Genomic DNA, 26,538 nt, shown 5'->3' on the forward strand with positions numbered 1-26,538 from the left:
TCGAGACAAATCAATGGGGAGATCTGTTTCTTGTTTTTACATACCTTTAGTGCAGTTCAACTCTGCAACATTTATTCAACAGAGCCCTCCCATGACCTGATCCTGCTGAAATCTCCAACCTCAATCTCCACTGCTCTCCATCTTGTACTCCAGGTTCAGAAATTCATAACATAATGACTTCTAATTCTCCAATAGCCCGGGGCATGTGGCTTCATGCCTCTGGGCCTTTCTCACTGGCACTCCTTGTTTTTATAAGGCCCTTCTAGCCCTTCAAAATTCAGCCTCTTTTGCCTCTTCCCTGGCCCTCCCAAAAATGTTGAGTACCCCCTCTTCTGTGCTACCCTGAGATCTTGCACATATTCTGTTGTACTTACCTCACTATGGATTCATTTACTTGATTATATGACTTATTTCCTCCACTAGAGTGTGGGCTCTTTGCTTCTGATTCTTTTCTAGATCCCCAGAGCCTAAACAGTGTGAGGCTCGTGGAAAGAGCTCCATAAATATGTGGACTTAGATGTCCAATAGTGGGCACCTTACTTCCCTAAAGGTTCTCTTTTGAACCAGAGCTGTATTTTCCAGGGCTAGCCTAGTTAGAGCTCCAGGTTAAAGGCTCTAGCTAGAACATAACCATCTATAGGTTTGTATTCCTTAGTGTGAGGCATCAGTCAACTGAGTCACTGTCATAGCTCTTTTATTAACTTCCTTAACCAAACTCTTAAACACCAAGACTTCCAGTCCAAGCACCGAGAGTCCTCCAGCCAGCTCTTTCTTATCCTTCAGGTCTTATCTTTAATGTGTTCTCTTCTGAGAAGCTTTACCTAACTCCCTAGTCTTGGATAGGTCATCCCATTACTCAGTTATGGTGCATTGTTTTTTTTTTGTTTGTTTGTTTGTTTGTTTTTGTTTTTGGCTTTATACCACTCATCATAATCTGTCCTGATTTCTAAGATTTATTTACCTGTCTCTCCCACAAGAGGGTTTGCTCCATGAGGACATGGTCTGTCTATCTCATTCATTGTTGTAGCCCTGGCCTAGCACAGCTATGGCATTTAGTAAACATCAATAAATATCTGTTGAATAGATGAGTGTTGTGAGATCTGAATAACATAACATATCTGGGATACCTCACACAGAACCCATTGCCTATAGTCTTTAAATGTTTGCTTTATCAATTATCTTTTCAAATACATTAATCCCTGAGGGGAAAACAGAGTATTCAAACTACATTTTCCCCACTCCAGCATTTCCAAAATTTCCTCCCTGCACCTACAGAAGAATGTTAATAAATATGAATGCCAAAAGGAAGGCAACTGTCCTCTTTTGTGTAAAATAAGACATGTGCAGAAGTTGACAGCAGTCATATTTCCTTCAAATGTGGCAGAAGCTAAATTCCCTACATCTTGAGCAAATGGAAAGACCAGAAATGTTCACACATAATCTTAAAAGTGGATGTGACCATACTGCAGAAAAGGAGGCAGGCCTAGTTTAGGAGATTATGGCCATATAAGGCCCCCACAGGCAGTTCCCAGTGGGGCCTGAGATAATTTGGCATCTCTCAGCAAAGACCAACAGGACAGGGTTTTGTTCACAAATAACCCAAGATCTGCTGTCTACATTTTCATCTAAACATTAGAAAAAAATCTAATACTACCCTAAACATCTCAGTCCTCAGAGACTCTTGAAAGAAGTGCTGAAAGAATTCAAAGGCAGCCATCATTGAAATGCTCGTTTGAGCCTTCCTGGAGATCTGCTTGAGTTGTTGAAGAAGAGGCTGAGATCAGAGGACATAGGTCCTGAAACCCCCTGAGTTCAGATATGGGCTGAGACCTGCTTCTTTTTCTGCCAGTGACCTATGTGGCCAGGGACACTACAAACTCTTTCTGTAAACATCTAGATAGCATTTTTTTACTTTGCTGGCTGAACAGTCTCTGTCACAATTCCTCAATTTTGCTGTTACAGTGGAAAAGCCTTAGACCATATATGGGTATGGGTATGACTATCTCTTAATAAATCTTTATTGATGGATACTGAAATTTGAATTTCATATAATCTTCATGTTGTGAAATATTCTTCTTTTGTTTTTTTGGACTGTTTAAAGATCTAAAAGTCATTCTTAGCCTGACCAGCTTGGCTCAGTGGTTGAGTGTCAACCTATGAACCAGGAGGTCACAGTTCAATTCCTGGTCAGAGCACATGCCTAGGTTGTAGGCTTGATCTCCAGTGTGGGGCCTGCAGAAACTCTTATCATTGAGTTTCTATCTCTCTCTCACTCTCCTGTCCGCTCTGAAATCAATAAAAATATATTCTAAATAAATACATAAACAAATGTATGTCATTCTTAGCTCCCGGGCAGTATAAAACCAGGCAGTGGGCCAGATTTGTAATACAGGCTACAATTGACTGACCCTGCAGTAGACAGCGGGTGCACAAAGAACACAGCCTCAGGCCTTTGGACTCATTTGAATTTTCAAGCTTACTTTTGCCATTTTTTGGCTAAGTGACCTTTTGCAAGTTAGTAAAATCTCTGAACCTCAGTTTACCCATCCACACAGATATGGAATAAGGATTTTTTTAAAAAAAAATATAAGGCACAAAAAGTACTCAGTATAGTTCTTGGCACACATAGCACTCAATAAGTGCTGGCTCCTGTTATCTGAAATTGCCTTCTATCAGAGTTGGGATTCTCCCTTCTGATAACTCTAGCGCCTACCACAGTGTCTGGCTCATCATAGATACTCATGAGTTGTTAGTTGAATGAATGAAACCCCACAAAATGCAGCAACTGATGCCTTCACTCACTAGCTGCCCAAGTTGTTGAATTTCAGCCTGCTTTACATCCAAACTCAGTGTCCTGGTTGGATCATCACACAGAGAGAGCAAATGGTTGGGTCTGGACTTTGTGCAATGTCAAGATGTATATGTGGTAGGTGCTCAATAATTGCTTGACGAATGAATGAATGAATGAGCACCAATTACCTAAGCCAAGCCCTGTGGCGTGGTGTTTAAAGTCCCCCTCCCCCCAAAAGAGATATTTCCCTCTCCCCCTATTCCTAGGGCTCTAATATTACAGGGGGTCATGAGGATGAGGGGAACCCCTCTGAAAACCTGCTTGGGGAGGCAGAAGGCCATTGTACAGCACTATCTGATTGTATTCTCTTGTCTTCTTCAGCTGGTCCCACAGGGGGCTGCTGGCCTGCCTACCACCTGCCTCTCTACAAGATGCAGCTCATACAAACAAACTGTTGGGAGCTTTTTCAAGCCAAAATGCTTTCTACATACACATCCTCATCCAGAGGGCCACTGTTCCAGCTGCTAAGATAGAAGAGGGGTTAGCCAGGGATTCAGGCCTGGGTGCTTCATGGGGGGAAGCCATTTATTTTTATATAAACAGCATATGGTGCTCATTTACCCCTCACAAGGAGGTGAGGATTCAAATGAGGCTGTGTGGATTCCTGGCACGTGAATAACTTTTTAAGTCTCAAAGTTTCTCCTGGGTCCTGGGGTGGGGCGGGGTGGGGGGAGAGAGAGAAGGGGAAAGCTGCATAAAACACGGAAAGGAAAATCATCTTGAACTGTCTGCAGCAGTCCCTAAACCACGAAGAGCATCACAGGCAGATCAGGGGCTCCAGCAAAGGCCTCCCTGGGGAAAGGTCCCAGCCTTGCCAATAGAGTGTTGTTTTCCCCACCCAGGGAAACAGCGCAGGGATCAATGAGGGCACTGTGTTCGGCAGCTGCCTGCTGGGAAAGCCTCGGACTTGAGCGACACCGAGAAGGGGCCTGTGGGCTACGTGAGCCCTGACAAGACCCTTAAAGGCTTCCAGCTTTCCTCCAGAGGCAGGCTTGACTTGGCTCTTACTACAAATACTGTCAACCACATCATAGCTGTTTCACAAAAGCGCTCAGAAAATGGAAAAGTTTAAGGGCATTTGTGGGAACCAAGAAGGAGCCAAACACAAGCATGGCATCATTTTTCCCACCACCCAAGGAGCCACCTTCCAAATTCTTGAAGAGGCAAAGAGAAATCAGGAGACTTCCTGCCCATAGAGCAGGCCTCTGAAAGCTCCAAGGAGGCCTACAGGAGTCTGGATCTCAGAGCCTGCTTTGACTCTCTGCAACTATGGCATCAGCTATTCCTTATGATTAATAATAATGATAATATCCATAACCGCTACCATTGATAGAGTGTTCATTGTAGCCCAGGCACTGTACTGAGTAGCTGTGTGATCTTAAACATTCACTGTGCCTCAATTTCTTGCTTACCTGTAAAAGAGTGATACTAACAGTGCTTAGCTCAGAGGGTTGTTGTAAGGATTCAATGAGGCAATGCATGTGAAGGTCTTAACCTTGTCCCTGGCCCATAGTAGGTACTCAATAAGTGGCAACTATTATTAGTATTAGTATTATTTCATGTGAAAATAAAGGGGGAAATTAGAACAGTGTCAACTCTGACTTCTGTCTTCCCTCACTCTCACTCCTTTCACCTCATTTTCTTGGCTCTTAAACACAGAATCTTGCAATTCTTTCCCCACCCCTAAAAGGGCAGGCAGGGCAAGCAAGAGCTGATCCGGCCATCAAGAAGCACAAATCAGCAGATGATTGGATCCAAAAACTATGGTACATCTACACAATGGAATACTATGCTGCCATAAAAAAGAAGGAATTCTCATCATTTGCAGCAACCTGGATAGAACTAGAGAACATTATGCTGAGTGAAATAAGCTAATCAATAAAAGAGAAATACCACATGGCCTCACTCATTTATGGACATTAAAAAACATTATAAACTGACAAACCAAAAGATAGATATAAAGACAGTAAAGCAACAAGCAGACTGTAAAATTACAGGGAGAGTAGGGAGATCTGGGGGAGATAAGAGATCAACCGAAGGACTTGTATACATGCATATAAGTACAACTAATGGACACAAAACTCTGGGGAGGGAGGGTATGTGGGGGGCAATGTTAAAATATGTACACAGATAATAATTTAATAAATAAAATTTTTTTAAAAAAAGAATAGCATAAATTGGTGAACAAAAACAAATTCAGAGACATAGAAGCATCGAACAGATTGTCCAACTTCACATGAAATTCAAGAGAGGGAGAAGGGTAAGGGATCAACCAATTCATATAAGCATTGTCAATGGACCCATATGCTACGAGGGAGGGGGGTAAGGGCATGTGCAGAGGCTTTGGGTGGCTGGGAAGAGCTCAGTGGGGTGTGGGGGGAAGGAGTTATATGTAATACTCTAAACAATAAATAATTTACAAATTAATAATAAAAAAAGAAGCACAAATCAAACACTCACGGGTCTGTGCCCATCAGCAACAACTCTGAGCATACTGCCTCTTTCTTCCTCCCTGCCTAGTCCATTTTCTGCATGTTACATTTCCTTGACAATACAACTTTGGCCCGGCTCCATGGAGCAACACATGAGGCATGACATAGCAATGTGACAAGTAGTTTGTTGGCTCTCCTGCCAGGCTGTGTAGCTGTGAGTCAGAAGTGCCAAAGCATTTGAAAGAAAAATCCACCCCTTCTGTGTTGGCCACCAACAATAATGCCCCAAAAGGGATTCCACTCCCCCCCCCACCCCAAACCTTATTCTGAGCACAAAGCAAAAGGGTGAAAAAATTAGTGGCAGAAACTAGTCCAGTGAAGGACAGTTTTCATCTTGCTGTGTTCATTTGTTCATTTGTTTGTTCATTACATTCTTAGCAAGTATCTACTCTTGGCTGAGTAACATGACACAAGCATTGGGGGGGGGGTGAGAAGAATGAGACAAGGGGCTCACAGTCGAGTAGGGGAGATGGACAAAGTTAATGAATAATTCTAATGTGGTGTGGTACGTTCTCTGCCAGAGAGGAACACAGGGTACTGTCAGGTCCTCAGAAGAATGGGGGCAGGGGGAGCGTGTTTTCGTCTGAGAAACAGCAAGCAGCAACAACAAGAAAGAGGTTTTGATGAAAACTAGTGGAACTCAGCAGCCCAGGAAACCAATGTGGAACGCAGAGAGCGTGCAAAAGCAGATTTGAGCTGGTTTGTCTGGGTCATGATGACTCTGCTTCTATTTCTCATCCATTCCTGAACCTGTTGATTAGGCTCTTGCCTCTAATCCTCAAGGCAATTAATCTTTAAGAAAAAGCTCACAATATTAAGTAACAAAATACAAAATAAAGACAATCCTGTATACAGTAGGATTCCAATTTTGTACATTTTGTTCCTGTACCTGGGAATATGTATGCATCTACAGGAAAAAGACTGGAAGGAAACCCATCAAAACATTAACAGTGTTTATCTTTGGGAAGAATTTTTAATATTTTCTTATTTTCTAGTTAAATATATTCTTTTTTTACAATTAACATGTATTAATCTTTATTATCTGAAAAATTATATTAATTTTACAAGTAAATAGTCTGCCAAAGGCTATGTGTTATATGATTATGTTTATCTGACATTTTGGAAAAGGCAAAATTATAGGGATAGAAAGAAGTTAGTGGTTGCCAGGATCCTGGGGGCAAAAAAAGGCTACAAAAGGACATGGGGATTTTTGGAGTGATGGAAATGTTTTGTATCTTTATTGTAGTGATAGTGACATGACTATATATGTTTTTTTGAAACTCACAGAACTTTACATAAAAAAAGGATTTGACTCCACACAAATCTTACCTCAATAATTCAGAGTGTCTTTTAAAGTTAGAATTTGAATTATTTCTCTAATTTTATTACCTCAGGAGAATCTGATAGACACAGGAAGATAATTAAAATCTTAAGATACCTAGGAATAAACTTAACTACCGTATTTTCCGGCATATAAGACGACCCCCTAATTTTACAGTTAAAACATAGGTTTAAGCCTATATTCGCTGTATAAGACTACCCCCCCCCCCCACTTCCAAGGCAACACCAGTTCTTTTTTTAATAGACCGCCTCTCTGACTCTGGCCAATCTGAGCAGGCTTTTTTTCATTTCAAAGGTCGTCTTATATGCCGGAAAATACGGTAAGGAGGTAAAAGACCTATACGTAAAAAACTACAGGATACCTAAAAAGAAAGATATAGAGGAAGACATAAACAGATAGAAGAACATACCATGATCATGGATTGGTAGAATCAACATCATCAAAATGTCCATACTACCCAAAGCAACCTATAGATTCAATGCAATCCCCATTAAAATACCAACGGCATATTTTACAGACCTAGAACAAACTTTCCAAAAATTCATCTGGAATATAAAAAAAAACTCGAATAGCCACAGCAATCCTGAAAAAAAAGAACAAAGTAGGTGGGATCTCAATGCCGGATATCAAGCTGTATTACAAAACCACTATTCTCAAAACAGCCTGGTACTGGCACAAGAATAGACATATAGATCAATAGAATGGAATAGAGAACCCATAAATTGACCCAAACCACTATGCTCAATTAATATTTGACAAGGGAGGCATGAACATACAATGGAGTTAAGAAAACCTCTTCAATAAATGGTGTTGGGAAAATTGGACAGATACATGCAAAAAAGAAGAAAAAGAAGAAGAAGAAGAAGAAGAAGAAGAAGAAGAAGAAGAAGAAGAAGAAGAAGAAGAAGAAGAAAGAGGAGGAGGAGGAAAGAAAGGAAACTAGAACAACAATTTACACCATACACAAAAATAAACTCAAAATGGATAAAGGACTTAAACATAAGATGGGAAACCATAAAAATACTAGAGGAATCAGGCAGCAAAATCTCAGACATATGCCAAAGCAATTTCTTCACTGATATTGCTCCTAAGGCAATGTAAACTAAAGAGAAAATAATCAAATGGGATGACATCAAAATAAAAAGCTTTTGCACAGCAAAAGAAACCATCAACAAAACAATAAGAAAGCCCACTGCACAGGAGAACATACACTGAGTGGCCAGATTATTATGATTTCTGAATGCATAATAATCTGGCCACTCAGTGTGTGTGTGTGTGTGTGTGTGTGTGTGTGTACACACACTGAGTGTCCAGATTATTATGCATTCAGAAATCATAATAATCTGGCCACTATATATATATATTAGAGGCCCAGTGCATGAAGTCGTGCATGGGTGGGGTCCGGCCAGCCTGGCCAGGGGGAGGGGACATGGGCGGTTGACTGGCCTGCCTGCTGGTTGAACTCCTGGTCGAGGGAACAATTTGCATATTAGCCTTTTATTATATAGTATATACACTGAGTGGCCAGATTATTATGATCTCTGAACACATAATAATCTGGCCACTCAGTGTATTTGCCAATGATATCACCAATAAGGGTTTAATATCCAACATTTACAGAGAACTCATACAATTTAACAAAAGGAAGATAAACAATCCAATAAAAAAAAATGGGCAACGGACCTAAATAGACACTTTTCGAAAGAGGACATACCGGAGGCCAATAGATGTATTCAATATGAAAACCTGCTGAAAGTCACTTATCATCAGAGAGATGCAAATCAAAATGACAATGCGGTACCATCTCACACCTGTCAGAATGGCTATCATCAACAAATCAACCAATGACAAGTGCTGGGAAGATGTGGAGAAAAAGGAACCCTCATGCACTGATGGTGGGAATGCAGACTGGTGCAGCCACTGTAGAGAACAGTATGGAGTTTCCTCAAAAAACTAAAAATGGAACTACCATTTGACCCAGTGATCCCACTTCTAGGAATATATCCTAAGAAACCCGAAACACCAATCAGAAAGGATATATGCACTCCTATGTTCATAGCACCACCATTTATCATAGCTAAGATTTGGAAACAGCCTAAGTGCCCATCAGTAGATTAGTGGGTTAAAAAACTGTGGTACATCTACATGTGGAATACTACGCTGTGGTAAAAAAAAAAAAAAAAAGAAAAGAAAAGAAAAAAAGAAAAGAAAAAAAAAAGAGTTCTTAACATTTGCAACAGCATGGATGGAACTGGAGAGCATTATGCTAAGTGAAATAAGCCAGTCAGAGAAAGATAAATATCACATGCTCTCACTCATTTGTGGAATATAATGAACAACATAAACGGCTGAACAAAAACAGATCTAGAGACAAAGAAGCATTGATCAGATGGTCAAACATCAGAGGGAACGTAGGGTAGGGTGGGAGAGATCAACCAAAGGAATTGTATGCATGCATATAAGCCTAACCAATGGACAAAGACTACAGGGGATGAGGGCATGAGTGGCAGGGGATGGAGGGATAATGGGGGTATGACACATATGTAATAATTTAATCAATAAAGAAATTTTAAAAATTATAATAAAATCTTGGAATATATGATCTCATAAAGAAGATGAAAGAAACAGATAAAGGAAATTTTGTATTCCTGTCAGTCTCCCCACGTTCAGCCTTAGATGGCTGGGGCTTGAGTTTTGTTTTTGTTCTTTTCTCCATTTTGTTAAGTCACTTGAGACCAGGATTTATGTGAAAGACATCGTTTTTTCATGGTATTTAATGAGGTGACTTTAGTATAAATTCAAGTACACGATTTACAACTACAGTGATATCTTTATGAAACATTTACATCTGTGACAATACCTAATAAAACTTTTTATTGGAAACATTGCTTGGATGGTTAGAACAGATTGTCAAAATAATCCCTTTTGGACCAGACACTTCACAAATGATAATTTATCTTGCTGCTCTTGCCAGTATCCTATCTGATGGGGAATCAAGAAAAGGGAAAGCCACTGACCCAATTTTCTTTCTGAAGATTGAGTTTTCATTTACTGCAAGGAACACAGTATAAAGGCTATTTTAGAGAAGGCAACTATCGATATATGAGCCAGAAGGCGGCAAGAAATTTAGATATCTGATGAAGGGAAGAGAACTACCTAGGTAAAGACCTTCCTCAGACATAAGGACTTGAGGGCCTACTGTGTTTATGATATAGGGACAGGTGCTACAATTCTTGTACTGAATTACCAGGGTAGACACTGTTTTTCAAATTTAGTTGCATCATGTAAATATTTAAGACTGTTTTGTGTTTTATTAATATAGATTGTCAGTACTAACATTAGATGCTGTACAATTGAGGTAGAAACTGAATCTACCCTTTTGTTTTTTCTTTAAATTAACAACAAGAGAAAGTTTCAAAATATATCAGCGCTGCCCTGACTGGTTTGTCTCAGTGGATAGAGCATTGGCCTGCAGACTCTAGAGTCTCAGGTTCGATTCTGGTTGTGGGCATCTACCTTGGTTGCGGGCACATATCCAGTAGAGGTGTGCAGGAGACAGCTGATCAATGTTTCTCTCTCATCGGTGTTTCTAACCCCCTGTCCTTCTCCCTTCCTCTCTGTAAAATAATCAGTAAAATATATATTATACACTCAGAGCTTTGGAAAGGAAGTGGGCAACTAGTTCAATACAGAGAGAAGAGCTGTTCCAGTTACTTTTTTAATTTACCTGTAAGCACTTTTTGTTTTCCTTAGAAGTAGTTCCAAATGCATGGTGCAGAAACTGTGTGTACAGATTCTCTTGGTTCAATAAAATCACAGTTGAGAAATCACAGAGAAATATCAAATATTAGAAAATATTTAAGAGATTGATCCTGATAAAGGGCATTATGAAACATAGCATGGAGTTCTTTATGGGGGAAAATGGCCATGATAGCCTATTTTACTTACAAATTAGGAATTTTAAGCTCTAGACCCATATAGCCAATGGTCTACTGGATGGCTCCACAGGTACTTCACGCTTAATGTGTCCAAACCTGAACTCCTTCCCTTTCCCTCTCCCCCAATATACTCTTCCTCTTGGGTTCCACATCTTGGGAATGGAACCACCATTCACTCAGTGCAGAAACCTGATAGTGATATTTAACAACTTACTCTCCCTCAGCGCTCATATTCAAGCAGTCAATAGGTCTCCCCTAAACCTGCTTTTTCCAATCCTTTACTGTCACCGTTGGTCAGATCAGTGATGTCTCCATATTCCTCAATTCCATGGATGCTCTACTTCCTATGTATTACTTCATCTTTTACTGATTTTGACAATGACTTATGAACACTTTCTTCCCTTAATATCTGTAATACCAGTCTCATCTTGTATTTCACCAACCTCTCTAGTTATTCCTGTCTCCTTTTATTCTACTTTCCCTTCACATGTCACGCTTTTGCTGGGCTTTTTTCCTAGGACTCTTTCTATCATATACTTTTTCTTGGTAATCTCATCCACTGCCTAAATCAAGACCTCTCTTCTGTGCTTCAGGCTTATATACTAGTATATAATTTATCCTTTAAGGCACAACTCAACCCCACCTTCTTCAGGAACCATAGAATAATAATTAATTTAATTACAAATCTTTCTCTACCACTAGACAGTGAGCTCCTTGAGGGCAGGTACCATGCCTTATTCACATCTGAATTTCTAGTACCTAGGATTGGCACTCAGACAAAGTTTGTTGAATGAATGAATGATTAGTAGAATAAAGTAATTAGTCTCCTACAAAAGGTAGAGGTTTGAATCCCATTACAGATATTCCTACCAATGAGTCAGAAAGAGTAAAGCTCAGCTGGAGAGATTACAGTGTAATGAGAGCAAAGTTGCTGGCTCCATCATTGTATAGACCAGACAGGTTTGTCCTAGAAGATAATAACCATAGGCCAGCTGTGAACTCTGACCAGTCATCTTGAAAATGTGATGTTGGTTATCAAGAGGAGTGGTTGCAACACCGAATCACTAATCCAAATGGTGGTAGAGTTTAACCATATCCAGCAAGTAATCTTCCTCTCTCATTGGTGTCTCCACCTGAACTTTCCTTGTAGGGTGAGACTGGTGTCAGTTCAGGAAAACCTTGGTGAGAGGAAGAGGAGAAATGTCTCCTTCCTTAGTGTTGCTAGGGGCTAGAGCTCTAAATCCATCAGCTACTGGGGAAGACTACAATGAGCCAATAAAGTTTTCTTTATAAGTGAAGGATGTACTTTGTGAGGTTCTGAGTTGAATATACATTTTAAAGTCAGCACATGAGTCCTACAATTTCTGGGTCGAGAAATAAAATTCTGCTGAGGAATGAATGTAATCATGGGCTAACATAAAAGCAATTTCAAGAAATACCGATCAGGACTAATATTACTTTTTAAAAAATGACACCTCTCTGTGGATCATCTTTCCCTCAAGGTAGTTCTCAAGTGACTTTTCCAAACGATTCCAGAGGCAAGGAAGACTTCCATTTTGGAAACATTGGCTGGTGAGCTGGTGACTCAGACCTCAGATGAATTAATGAAAGTTAAGAAAACAAAAACCAGATGTTTCCTTCACGGTAATATAGACATCTATGGTTTCTTTTGTCACACTGACAATTGCTGATTTCCTTCTATTGAGGCAAAAATCGATTTTGAAAAAGTTCGTAATCCTATAATATTTGGTGAACTCTGTTTCAATTGTTGCTATTTGGCTCAAAGGTCCACAAAGACTGCGGCTCAGGAGCTGACTGTTTCAGCAAGCTAATAGCACACAGAGTTGGAGAACAGCATACCCGAAGGCTTTGGATGCTAGATTGGATTTGCTAGAGAAACTCTTGCAACAGCCTTTGGGGAAAAGCACTAAGTGAAGCAGTCTCCTCGCTTGCACATAATCCTCCACAGAATCAGAATGGGTCTGGCTAACTAGCCATGGCTTCCTTTCAAGACCTAGTATTCATTTCTTGGCCCTTTACCCTCCTGGAAAATGCTAAGAACTGCATTTTAGAGATCCCACAACATATATTTTCATCCTTCCAGCTAGACCAGTGGAGGATACACTGAAATCCAGAGCAAGGCACTTTTAAAACATTCCTAACACCACCCTCCTTCCCTGAGAACTTTGGAAGATTTCTGCTTTGGTTTAAACACTTATTTTCCCCAGACACCACCCATATCAGGAAACTCCAGATGTTCCTAGGTTATAACGGGAGAATGGATTACAAGTCCTGGTGTTTTTCAAACTTGCATCCTCTTCCAACTTTCTTGTTTGAGGCACTTAGTCCCCTTCTCCTACCCTCCTTTTTCCAACTGGGCTCCATCTGTCCTTATCTATGTGATCCAAAGGCAAATTTAGATTTGTACCTTTACTGCTACATATTTTAATTTTGCTGTCATAAGAGTTATGTTCTAAAACTATAGTTACTACCATTCTACCCACCCATTGGCTGAATCCAGATTTCTGAGAATCACTGTAAATGGCTCCCTCTCACTCCTTCACTGGATTAGTGTCCAAGTTCTGTTGAATTGGACTAAATGTCTCTTGCATCTGTTCCCTCTTCTCCATCTCCATTGACATGTCTCTAACCCAGGCCACAACTGTCCCTCAGGACAAGTCTTCTAACCATAATCAGTGTTCACTCTTGCCCCTATCCAATTAATCCATATTTTCCAGTGCAGCCACAATGAGAGTGATCTTTCTAGAACCCAAATTGATCAACTATTCCATACCTTGTCACTCCCTGGTAATGTAGGGAGCATGGAGGCCTGGGAAATTTTCTTACACCAGTGAGTAATGTGGAAGTGCTAGTAAAGCTAGGCTAAAGTCATAGAAATGAAAGGAGTTCTCTAGCCTCCCATCCTTCTCCAGGTTGTATGCTTATCATATGGGCTTTCCTTCATCATGGTGCCACATTGCTAATGTGAAAGTCTTACCCACTGGACTGTGGACTCTGGATCTTGTTAAATTTTGTATCCTCAGCACCATTCACAGTGCCTAACACAGAGCAGGCATTCACAACTGCATATAACATAGACAACACCTCTCCCTCCAAGTCAGTGTGTCCCTGTAACAAATCACCACAAACTCAGTGGCATAAAACAACACCCACTTGTCATCTTATAGTTATGTAGGTCACAGGTCTGGCACAGATTCTTGTTGGGCTAAAACCAAAGTGTCAGCAGGCTTGTGTTCTCTAAGGGAGAAACCTTTTCCTTGCCCTTTCCAGATTCTAGGGGCCGCCTTCTTCTATTGTCAAGGCCAGGAACGTAGCATCTCTCTGACCCTGCTTCTGTCATCACATCACTTTCTCTGAATACTGCCAGGAAAGTTTGGAGGGTTTGTGTGATTAGATTGGACCCACCTGGATAATACAGGAATAGCTCCCTGTGTCAAAATCAGTTGATTAGCAGCCTTAATTCCATCTACAACTTTAATTACTTTTGCCATGTAACAACATATTCACAGACTCCAGGGATTAGAGTGTGGTCATCTTTGGGGTTCATTATTTTGGCAAGTATATACCACAATTAGGGAGGGACCTGAATTCCATACAGCAATCAGTTTCTAATGAGTTTCATACAATTGAAATACTTTTTACCTAATTGGCCACAGTTGCCTTTAGATCAAAATAATGATTTAGTCACCTCTGTGCCACTAGTGCCTGGCCCAGCGCACAGCCCATGTGAGGTACTCAGTGTCTGTGACCGGAAGTTAGTGAGTACAGATTAGTTGACTGGAATCCTTAAATATCAACCTCTTGGTTTAGAAAATGGAACTGTGATTGCTGAGGTTTCACGATTATGTTCATTTTTTTTTTGTAGCACAAATGGGAGTCCAATTGTCATTATCTTGCAATCTCATACTAAACAAGCTCTAAGATTGAAAAACCAGGCATCTTCCATTATCTGACAGAAGACTTCCAGATTTTTCAAATGAAAACAACAGCTCACATGCTTTTGGCTTAGTCCACATGGGAACACAGCTGTATAGGAAATTCAAATGAACAAAATAAAAAAAATCATGCAATAAAGCCTCATGACTCCCAAAGCAACCAAGAATTGAATACTTCTCAAGCAATTTTTGTAGGATTAGAATTTAAAAACACAGTGAATCACTTCAGTTCCAACAAATCTGGAGAAATTAAACCTTGTTTCCAAGAAGCACTCACACAGCCTTCAATGCAATTTTCCATCACTGCAAAAGAAATAACATGCAAAACTAAAGTTGCATCTCTTTAGTGCCCATCAGACAGCATCACATGGAAAATGAGCAGGCCCGGTGTCCAGCTAGGACACCAAGGGCAGAACTCCCAAGCTGAAATTGCAGAATGAGTGCATGGTAAAGATATGGCTCTTTCACTGGGCAGACAGAATTGGCCAGAAACTGTCAGGTCTCATGGAGTTCAGTCTGCAGCCATGACAGTCCCAGCTAAGCCAGGTCTCAGGGTTCAGTCTTTGCCATGGCAACCGCTTGGGATACCTCCAACTCGCTGAACTGGAGTTTCTGTAGGAAAGCAGCCCACAGTAGAAGCATGGTGTGAAAAGTTTTCCATATTTTATTCATATAGCACCTCATCAGCAAGACATCACAGAATACTCAACCTCAGTTTCAAGAGCCTTCTGAATCCTGGTCAAAATGCTTCAATGTATATCACTTCATCTGATTCCCTAGACAGACCTGGCAGCTACTTGAGGCTGGATCATAATCCAGTACCTACCACAGTGCTGGCATATGAAAGTAACTCAATAAATGTTTACTGAATCAATGGACTGTCATCATTTTTTAAAGGAAAGAAAAGGCTCAGAGGGTTAAAGCTTCCTAAAAGCACCCAATGGCAGACACGGCTAGGACTGTGGATTGTATCACTCCTATGCTACCATGCTGACCTTCAAACTCCAACTCAATAAAGGTCAGGGAGACATTTCAGTCCCCTCAACAAGCATTCTTTGAGTATCTACCCTAAACTAGACCTTTCCAGCACTCTTCCTCTATTCTCTGCCTGCCCAGCTCCTTCAAGCCTTGGTACTGTTACCTCCTGAGCAAGGCCATCTGACAAGCCCTCCCACACCTGTCCTGTCCCTATCTCCCTCTACCACATTTCCTATTTCTCACTTATCCCAATCTCATTGCTTTATGGATATTTGTTTATTTATGGCTGACCGGAATGTAAGGTCCATGAGGGCAGGGGGCTGGCCCACTTTCTGGTGGCAGGCCACCATAAGATGAGGGGGAAGTGGCCACTGAAACAGAAAGCCAATATGGTCTTCAGGGCATTCATAAATGTCTAGAACAATGATCTTCTGGTATATGTCTGGAAGAAAGGAACAGATTGAGGTTGTAAGCCTGGAGGGTGGAAAGACTCAGCTCCTCTTTCCAAAGTTCTGAAGGGTGCTTTCCAGAGGAGGGTGTGGAGTTGCCTGAGAGGTGCAGTGGGAGAGAGCTGAAGGAGAGAAAGTTGAGGGGCAGGTTTGTGTTCCAGGTGATTCTTGGTTACTATATCTTGTTTTCCACACTAATATGCAAGTGGTATGAGTGGAGCCTACATGCATTTATTCCTCACTATATGGATATAACACAGTACATGGTATGTTGGTCACTCAATAACTATTTGATTGAATGTTGGATGGAAGATCAAGTGTAGGTAGAGGGCTGTCACTGTTCACTCTGCCTAGCATGTTCCTCATCCTCACCCCCTTCATCTGGTGGACCCTTTACTTACTCTTGAGGGTTAAGCTAACATATCACTTGGTCAGGAAAATCCTCCCTCTTCTCCTACCACCAGACCTCAGTCCCTACTCACGGCTTCCTGTGGTTTTCCATCATAGCCTTATGATTATTGTATTTGATGTACTTGCTGATTATTTAAGATAGATATTCCCCTACCAGAAGGCAATCAGTCTTTCTTGCATGAATGATTCCTAACTGGAGATAGCTGTTGGCATTTCCTATAGAATATGCTGTGAGAGCAGAGACTACTGTTATTTGCTGTTGTATCCACCGTGTGTGGCACAAAGTAAGCACTCAACTATTTCTTAAATAAATGAACTTTACAGCTAAGAAAGTGGAAAGGGCAACTGGCCAATGTTACACAATGAGCAAGTAGCAAAGTCTGAATCTGAACTCGGGTCTGTGTAGCTCCAAAGCCTGGAGTTTTTCTATTATACCAAACTATGTGGTCACAGAGTCATTGTTCAGAACCATAAGCTCTGCCCTAAGACATGGGCCCCTTTGCGAAAATGTTGGAAGTTGGAGTGTAAAGGCATGATGTTAGCCAGATTTCCTAGCCCACAAGCTCAGAGACACAGGCACCTATACTAATAAAAGCATAATATGCTAATTAGACTGGACAGGCAAACAACCTTCCGGACGTCATTCCCAACATTATTCCAGACAAAGCTGCAGCAGCAGGAGCCGAGGCAGAGGTCGTTAGTGATCAGGCAGGCAGGCAAGCAGTTAGGGGCAATCAGGAAGGCAGGCAGTCAAATGGTTAGGGACAATGAGGCAGGCAGGTAAGTGGTTAGGGGTGATGACGCAGGCATGCAGAGTGGTTAGGGGTGGTGAGGCAGGCAAACAGGCCAGCAGTTAGGAGCTAGTGGTCCTGGATTGTGAGAGGGATGTCTGACTGTGGGATCAGGCCTAAACCAGTAGTTGGACATCCCCCAAGGGATCCTGGATTGTGAGAGGGTGCAGGCCAGGCTGAGGGTTCCCCCTCCTCCATGCATGAATTTCATGCACCAGGCCTCTAGTTTTAGTAATAATATGAGAAACTTCCCAACCAGAGGAACTCATATTTGCAGTCAATAGTGCAGCAAGTGGAGGAACAGAACTGGGAATTCATGCCTCACCCTCATGACATACAGGTGGTAAGCAGCAGGATAGAAGTCTGCTGTTCCCTTCATCATCCTTCTAGGTATAGTCAAGAAGAATTAGCCCGGATTCTGACAATGAAGCCAGTAGAGTAGTGGTTAACAGTTTAAACGTTGGGAGTCAAGACTGGATTTGAGTCCTGGCTTTTACACTTAATAGCAGTATCATAACTTTTTTGAACCTGTTTCCTAATCTTTGAAATGAGAATAGAATGTTCCCCCACAGAATGATTAAGATTAATATAGATTTAAAAATAGCTGATATACACATTGTTTTATCTAAGAGGGGCTCAAAAAAGGCAAACTATTGTTATTTCTAATTTATTTCAAGCCTTATACCTCATATTGCATTATGTGTGGGGTAGTTCCTATGAAGGACTGTCTGATTAAGTCAAAACATCAATTCTTTCACCTCCTTATGCTCATGTATTGAGTCATGTTAGCAAGTGTATAGCTCAAATCTAATGCAGGGCTTGATTTGTGAATTAGAAAACAGGGGTTTAGTCAAGAAAAGAGTCTGTGGTGTGCAGGTCCACCAGCTGTGTCTCTCACGGGACCATGAGAAAGGAAGCTGGAATGGATGGCAACAACACAGAAATAGGGTGGCTGGTGCCATTATTAGGTTAGACAAAATTGCTGCCAACAAACTTTAACCTAGCTTCTTATGTATGAAAAGAAAGTCCTAGCTCTATCTTGGAAAAAGGACTATTTGTGTGATCATGCTTTCAGCCAAACTTGGAACTGCCTTTCTACAGAATTTACTCTCCCCATAAAATGGAACTAATATTTTTATTTCATTATCCATTACTGAGTAAACAGGCTACTAACCAGTGCAATAGGATTCGACTGCTTTGAGTCATATTTCATAAATGGTCCAATTGTCCTCATAAACAAATACATCCAGCCTTACACATAAGCACCACAAATTTGCCACCCCATAAGTTATGTTCTGTTAGGTTTCTGTTTGTTTCTTTTTAAAACATCTTTCTTCCTCCTTTCCCAGTAGGTATATAGGTACAAAATAAATGAGTCAGCACTAGAATAAATTGTGACATAAATACGGTGAGTAGTTATTTTCAAGGCTATAATTTTTTTAAATGACAGATTTTCCTAAAAGAAACCACTATAACATTTGTCCAAGTACTCCAAAGGAAAACAAAAAAATACATAAAGATTAAAAGTCTATTACTATAACATCACATTGCCAAACACGGACAACTAGGATAAAATGCCAAGGAACCTCAAAAAACAACTTTAAAAGAGAAGGTTCAAGTCATTTAAACGTGTAGGGTTCACAAAGAACAGAAAAGTCCGAGAGCAGCTCTACTTGTGCATGATGGCAACTCAGACTGTACTTCATCTAGGTTCATTCAGGTGTCTAAACCCACCAGATGTATGAGCAGAGTTTTTTTTTTTTTCCTTCTTTGCTTGGAAATGTGCACATAGGTTAGAAGACAGGAGAATCTTCCAGATGCTGATGTGAGCACAGCAGACTTGGTTCCCCTTTGATAATGTACAAAGGCTGATTTAGTTGACTCAAGCATTATGTTTCTTTAAGGAAAAGTCTTATGCATGCTGAAACAGACAAGTTAGCAAATTTGTCATGCTAAGTATTTCTAATCATTTTCATAAAGTGAGCTTAGTAACCTGAAAGAATAAAAAAGGTAGCTGTTAATTTCTTGTATATCCTTTTACAACGTGAATAACTTCATGGATAAATGACACTGAAGTTTAAAGCCCCTCAAGCATACATTAACAATAAAGTATTGATTGCATGAAGAGGCACACATCATATAAAACGCACACTTCACAGGGTTCCTGCATAGCAGGAAAGTGACTATCACAGATAACAAATGGCTCTGCCAACAGTAGAGCTGCCACTCAAGTGTACAACAGTAGAATTCCTTTAAAATCTCAAGGAGTATTTACAACAGCACAGATACCTTTGGGAGAATATATTTTTGGAGAGATATTTTTTGTTGGAAAATTTGAGCATCAAGTAAATAAATCAATTTTTGAACTGGATAAAATTTAAGGCAATGCTACTCAGACCTGAGGGGGGAAACCCACAAAATTTCTCTTTTCTTTCTGAAACATTAACAGGTTAGAATCAACATAAGAAAGTATCCCCCTTCTCAACATTCGATGAACCTTTAGATATTTTCAGCATCACAAAATAGCATCCACTTTCATTCTCTGAATATGAAATGGGAAATTGTTATGTATTCTTCCTTGAAGATTGTAAAAAACAAAAACACATGGCAGCTTAGGTATTTCATATTAAATAGTAACATGAAAATAACGACAACTACACCAGTACACACAGAGGAATCACCATCCTTACAATAAGCTCTCCAGAGCACTGAATTTTTCCTATGACTGACTTTGGTGTAGTGTGCAAAGATCCTGGATTCATAAATTAACTTTTAACTTCAACTACAGACTAACAAATGACAGACATAGTTAAGTTCAAAATTTTTACATTTTGTTCCTGTTTGTCTGCTAAAGAGCAGCAATTTAAGTAGATATAAAAACTTCTGACCACAAAGCTTGTTATACAGATCAAGTACAGAAATCAGAAAGTAAGCAGCAATTGAGTTCCTTACTTAAACCTATCTGGTATAGACTATTTACATATTTGGAAAGAGAGACCTGCACACCACCATTCTCTTTACTCTTCTCCTGCTCTCTGCCCCCTCGTAGCCTGCCCAGCTCCTTCAAATTGAAATCAAGTGTCCTGAACTATATTTGCCTGTACTTTGGCTAAGCTGGCTGGATGCGTCTTCTACGATCTTGGTCTGAAAGAAAAGAAACAAAGTCTTGGAAGTCATGTGTAGCCTTCTTTTCCCAACAGTAGTGTACTGTGGTCAAGGAATCTGTTCTTTCATAGCAAGGGGGGAAAAGGGCCCCACACTTCACTCCCCAACATGAATGGGGCAAGATTAGAATGCCATCAGCCTCTTGTGCCACAATAGGCTACCAGAGAAAAAAGGAAAGAAAAGGTTAGGACAAAGGCAGCAGCAATCAACACAAGTTTCCCAACAAAGGAACCTCTCCTCCCTGGGATTCTGCTGAAATAACATTCCCTCTTTCTTCTTCCCCTCCCCGCCCACAAAACCAAATTAATTCACATCACAGAAACATGGAACTCTTGTTAAGTGTCAGGTTAATATAAGAAAGAGTAACTCTGTCACTTTTTATATTTTAACTGAGACATAAAGTTAACGGAACACACAACATCACTTAAAATTTTCTATAACAGATCCAGTCTACATAGTGCAGCCAATAAACATAAAAGAGTTTGTTCACAATCTGCCTCGGACATATTTATATTCTTTCGATGCCATATAAATAGCATTTATATAGCTTAAACATTCAGACATGCACTGCGACTTTTTAGGTAGTACAAATCTCTTCACAATCACATGTGCAAATTTTACAAATCACTAAGTGAGTATTAGTAAGTTTAGGCTGGACTGTGTCTCGTATTATCTAACAAATTTAATGGGGGTTCGGAATCATCCATAGGAAGAACCAGGCGTGTTCCCCGAATGACCAGTTCATGGTCCCCAAATGCAAGCTCGCGATCCAAGGCATCTTCAGAACTGTTGCCCATAAATCTCCTGGGGCCACTAGATGCTGCTGATTCAGTGCTCACAGTAGAATCCCCATACGTCAAACTAATATCTCCATCATTGAGAATAAGATCAGAATCATCATCTTTCAATTGCTCCTGGTTCTAAAAACAAATAAAATAAGTTTTAAGAATTGTTATGAAATTCAAGAAACATTTCCAATAGCAGAATTTTCAAGTACTCCCTACTTAAACCCTTCGGGGGTAGCAGCTTCTCTTGGGATAAAGTCTAAAGTCCTTTCCTTGTCCTAAAAGACATTGTTGACTTGGGGCATCAGCTTCATCTCCCACTACAGTCAACTTCCCCAACCTCAATAGCCCCATTGTGTTCTGGCTAGACTAAGCTGCTGACAGCTGCTTAAATCTCTCAAGGTTTCTCACTTCCTGTCCCTTCTGCCCTCTTTCACGTGATGAGAGCTTAGTTATCAATGAGGTCTCAGCTAAGTCACTTTCTCCCCGAAGTTATTCTTAAATTTCCAAGGCTTGCTGAGGTGGACCTCCTAATGTTCTCCCCTAGTATCCTGTACTTAGCCCTCTCCCTAGAGTGTCACTTATCCTTGTAACTGCAATGACACTGGTCTATTCTGCACTCTCCCCCCACTAGACTAAGTTCCTTCTATGCTGTAGTCTAACAGCCTAACAGTTTGGGGCATACAGAGAGAATTCACTAAACTAATTTCAATTGATTATTGAATGGACTTATATAAGTGAAGTATTAACAATGCCTAGAAATATAATATCCCTCAATATGTTGAATTTTCACCATATACTTGCCTCCCAGCTTGATAAACTTTGGTTCTAATGTAAATTTTGTGATCCAAAGAGTATAATTAAATAAAGCTCCACAAAAGGGAAAAAAGTCAAGAATATATAGTGCCATTTTGGTAAAAAATAATAATAATAATAATAATAATAATGTATGTGTGCATAGAAAAGTCTAGAAGGGTATTCAAAAAAATGATGACAGTTATTTCTGCATGCTACGGTTGCTAGTAATTTTTATTTTCTTATGTTTCTGTACTATCACACATTTTTTTATAATGAACACACATTAATTACTTTTAAAAATAAGTAATTTTTAATGTAAAGAGTAGGAGTCATTCTAACCACTCATAGTGATTAAAGAAAACAACAACAACCTATGTATCTAATACTCCATAGGGAAAGTAGAACTGATAGATACATCTTACATCCAGCTCTCCAATACTATGTGTGTTAGAAAATTTTAAATTTGTGTAAGAGGCCCTATCTGGTTTGGCTCAGTGGATAGAGCACTGGCCTGCGGATTGAAGAGTCCCGGGTTCAATTCTAGTCAAGGGCACCTACTTCGGGTGCAGGTTACCTGGCCCTGGTCAGGGAGTGTGCAGGAGGCAACCAATGATGTGTCTCTCTCACATCGATGTTTCTCTCTCCCTCTCCCTTCCACTCTCTCTAAAAATCAAGGAAAAATATCCTCTGGTAAGAATTAACAACAACAACAACAAAATTGTGTAAGATAGTCAAAGAGACTGAAGAGACTACTAGACAAAATAAATTTGCTTTGCTTTGCTAGAAATTTGCCTAAATACTCGAAGATAAAGACCAAGCCCATAACAACCAACCAGCTATAATTCCTTTCTGACTAAACTAGTGAAAACACTAAGTTTAACTAGTGCCTATCAATTCAGCAATGCTCATAGCAAAGGTCTGTGACATCTTCAAATGTCAGCAGGAGATCTTTAGCACATTCTAATGTCTTTATTAAGTTAGAAGTTTGGGGATGTATCTATCAAATTTAAAAATGCATATAAGCCTTTGGACCCAGAAATCTAATCTTTAAAATCTATTCTATATACTATTATATATTTGGATAAATTTATATTCACAAGGATACTTACCATAAACATTGCTTGTAATAACAAAAAAAAAGTAAGTAACTTAAAGATCTATCCATAGAAGACTGATTAAATTAATCTTGGTATAGCCATACAATGGAGTACTATGCAGCTACAGATAAAGAGAAGCTAAAGGATCTCATGTACTCACAGAAAGGTAGCATGACATAACATTAAGAAAAGAAAAAAAAAAGCAAGTAACAGGAAATACACTGATTATGATCTTATTTGTGTAAAACAATAACAAACAGCTACATATACATATAAGTTTGTGAAAATAAAATATATCAGGAGGAATCCACAATAAAACCTTAGTAAAGACTTCCTCTAAAGCAAACATACCAAACTCGTGGCCCACAATTAATATTTTTGTGGCCCAGCCAATATAATGGTAAGAAACATTTAAATAAAATTTTTGTAACTTAATATTTACATAACTAGAGGCCCGGTGCACAAAATTCGTGCAGCGGGGTGTCCCTCAACCCAGCCTGCACCCTCTCCAATCTGGGATCCCTCTCACAATCCAGGACTGCTGGCTCTCTACCACTCACCTGCTTGCTGTCTGATTGCCCCTAACTGCTTCTGCCTGCCAGCCTGATCACCCCCTAACCACTCCCCTGCCAGACTGATCAATGCCTAACTGCTCTCCTACTGGCCCAATTGCCCCTAACTGCTCTCCCCTGCCAGCCTGGTCCCCCCAACTGCCCTCCTCTTCCAGCCCTGGACACCCCTAACTGCCCACCCCTGCAGGTTTGATCACCCTCAACTGTCCTCCCTTGCTGGCCTGGTCCCTCCCAACTGCCCTCCCCTGCTGGCCATCTTGTGGTGGCCATCTTGTATCCACATGGGGGCAGGATCTTTGACCACATGGAGCAGCCATCTTGTGTGTTGGAGTGATGGTCAATTTGCATATTACCCTTTTATTAGATAGGATTATTAATAACAAACTACAATGTTCGCTAATGACTGATTACTATAAACCGTGTTGCATTCATTTCCCCTATGCGCCTTATGCACAGGCGCACCATTCCTTTCTGCTAATACTAGCAGCGAATATTTTAGCAGCTGATTGCCACATCATTAGTCTTTGACTGACTTGTTTAGTATGAGCAACAGGAAATATTTCACTTTTGGAGAACAAGAAAATAGGTTTATTTGTAATACACTTTTTAGAAAATATATATTTTATTGATTTTTTACAGAAGGGAAGGGAGAGAGATAGAGAGTTAGAAACATCGATGAGAGAGAGTCATCGATCAGCTGCCTCTTGCACACCCCCTACTGGGGATATGCCCACAACCAAGGTACATGCCCTTGACCGGAATCCAACCCGGGACCCTTCAGTCCGCAGGCCGAAGCTCTATCCACTGAGCCAAACCAGTTTTGGCTACACTTATTAATTTGTGCAGTTATTCAGTGTCTAGTAAGTTAATGTTCAAGAAAAAATATTAATTTTTATTAAAATGTTCTATTATTTTAGGTTAACGATTACTCATTTATTTCAGTCCTTTGTATTCAGCATGTCTCTATTAAAATAAACCTATGTTTCTATGAAAATTGAAGCTTTTGGCCGAAACCGGTTTGGCTCAGCGGTAGAGCATCGGTCTGCAGACTGAAAGGTCCCAGGTTCGATTCCGGTCAGGGGCATGTACCTTGGTTGCGGGCACATCCCCGGTAGCGGGTGTGCAAGAGACAGCTGGTCAATGATTCTCTCTCAGCGACATTTCTAGCTATCTCTCTCCCTTCCCCTCTGTAAAAAAATTAATAAAATATATTTTTTTTTAAAAGAAAGAAAATTGAAGCTTTTGTTTTTTTGTGGTCCACATAAACTTAAACCTTGTTTATTTGGCACATGTTAGCCTTTGAGTTTGACATGCTTGCTCTAAGGGATATAGGTGGGAGGAGGGCAACTTTTATTTCTCACTTTGTACATTCCATACTGTTTGAATATTCTTATAAAACGAGGAGACTTGGACACACACACAGAATACCACATAAAGATGAAGACAGAGATCTGTATGATCTGTCTATAAGCCAAGGAATGCCAAAGCTTGGCAGCAAACCACAACAAGCTAGGAAACTAGGAGAAAGGTATGGAACAGATTATCCCTCATAGCCCTCAGAAGAAACCAAGCCTATCTGAACTGAGAGACAATAAACCGTTCAGTTGTACTACTTGTTACAGCAGCACTAGGAAACTAATACCACAATGTTCTATTTTGCTTTATTCCACAGGATACACAGTCCTTCTGAAACTCTTTTGGCTTTTGGAGATGGCTGAGTGAGTCTCTGAAATCCAAGAGCCTCACCTCACTGATTCACCAACAGAGCTGTCTTGACCCCTTTGCACAGAACCACAAGGCACAGAGGGAATGGTTGTGTTTGAGAGAGAGGACTTTGGGCAATGTCGGAGGGAGAGAAGAGACAACATGGGGTGTTCTGCCATCCCACCAGCACAATCTGTCAGAAATGTAACTCATGACTCAATGTAACACAAAGCTGTAAGGCACTCACCCTGATCCAGGTGCCACCCCCACTGAGTGAGTCTAATCTTTCCCATCTATTCTCTGTGGGGTCTGAACTAACACATGACATAGAATGTCATAAGGAATGTCATAGAATGTCTGCAATGCTCCACATGCACTCCCCCCAGTTCCCAGTCTTCCCTCTCTACTCAAGATGTTGCATCAGAATAGTCAAAATTGGTGAGTTTTCTTAACATTGACACTTTATTTGATGCCACAGATTATTTTGAATGGTTAGGTTAGAAGCAATTTTTGTTTTGGAATGAACTGAAAAATAAAATGTTCATACTTTAAAATAAAAACTGGTTAGCATTTGTCATTTTCTTTCTTTGTTGTACTACTCGCCAAATCATTAATCATATGTTGGTAGCTAAGAAAAAAATATGGCATCTGCCTAACATGGTTGAGCATCAACCCATGCATGAAGAGCTCATCAGTTCAATTACTAATTAGGGCACATGCCTGGGTTGTGGCTTGATCCCCATTGGGGGAGGGTGTGTGTGTGCAAAAGGCAGCCAATTGATGATTCTCTCTCGTCACTGGTATTTCTACCTCTCTCTCCCTCTTTCTTCCTCTCTCTGAAATCAGTAAAATATATGGTATCTAGATTATATCTATTGTAGTTATGCTCACACCTCCCAACTATGTGGAACAGAGGTAGAAAAAGCTTTCCTAAGATTCAAAAGATGGGAAGTGTGAAATAAAAGATCATCTGTTGCACTTTAGGGGCATCAAAGGTTGTTTTATTAATCCTCTCAATATGACTGTGACAATCCAAATTTATAAATCAAGACAAACATTTGGTACTGAGCTTAGGCCTCATACTGCAAATAAATGAAAACCAGCATGGAATAGATTTATTAAAATCACCAACAGTTAAATTAGGTACTATTTTAGACCTGTTTTCAAATGCTGCTTCAAAGGCTATAAATTATATTTATAGATTTCAGT

General features: G+C 40.2%; 1 protein-coding gene across 3 annotated transcripts in view; it reads right to left on the reverse strand.

The window, feature by feature from the left end:
* Positions 1 to 18,621: 18,621 nt before the first annotated feature.
* The window catches only part of SLC9A6 (solute carrier family 9 member A6), a 57,501-nt gene continuing 49,584 nt past the window's right edge, over positions 18,622 to 26,538 (reverse strand). Inside the window, exons 16-17 of one of the 3 annotated variants that reach the window (XR_004988871.2) lie at positions 20,189 to 21,293; positions 18,622 to 19,201 (exon numbers count right to left, since the gene is read on the reverse strand). Coding sequence is in view for 2 of the 3 variants with exons in the window: in XM_036443343.2 (XP_036299236.1) it covers positions 21,021 to 21,293 (273 nt within the window). In the remaining variant the exon portion in view is untranslated. Of the gene's footprint in view, positions 21,294 to 26,538 lie in introns of all 3 variants that reach the window. The other 2 variants (XM_036443344.2, XM_036443343.2) reach the window with 2 other exon arrangements.

The sequence above is a fragment of the Pipistrellus kuhlii genome, unplaced genomic scaffold (assembly GCF_014108245.1).
Source record: "Pipistrellus kuhlii isolate mPipKuh1 unplaced genomic scaffold, mPipKuh1.p scaffold_m20_p_19, whole genome shotgun sequence".
Classification (NCBI taxonomy): Eukaryota; Metazoa; Chordata; class Mammalia; order Chiroptera; family Vespertilionidae; genus Pipistrellus; species Pipistrellus kuhlii.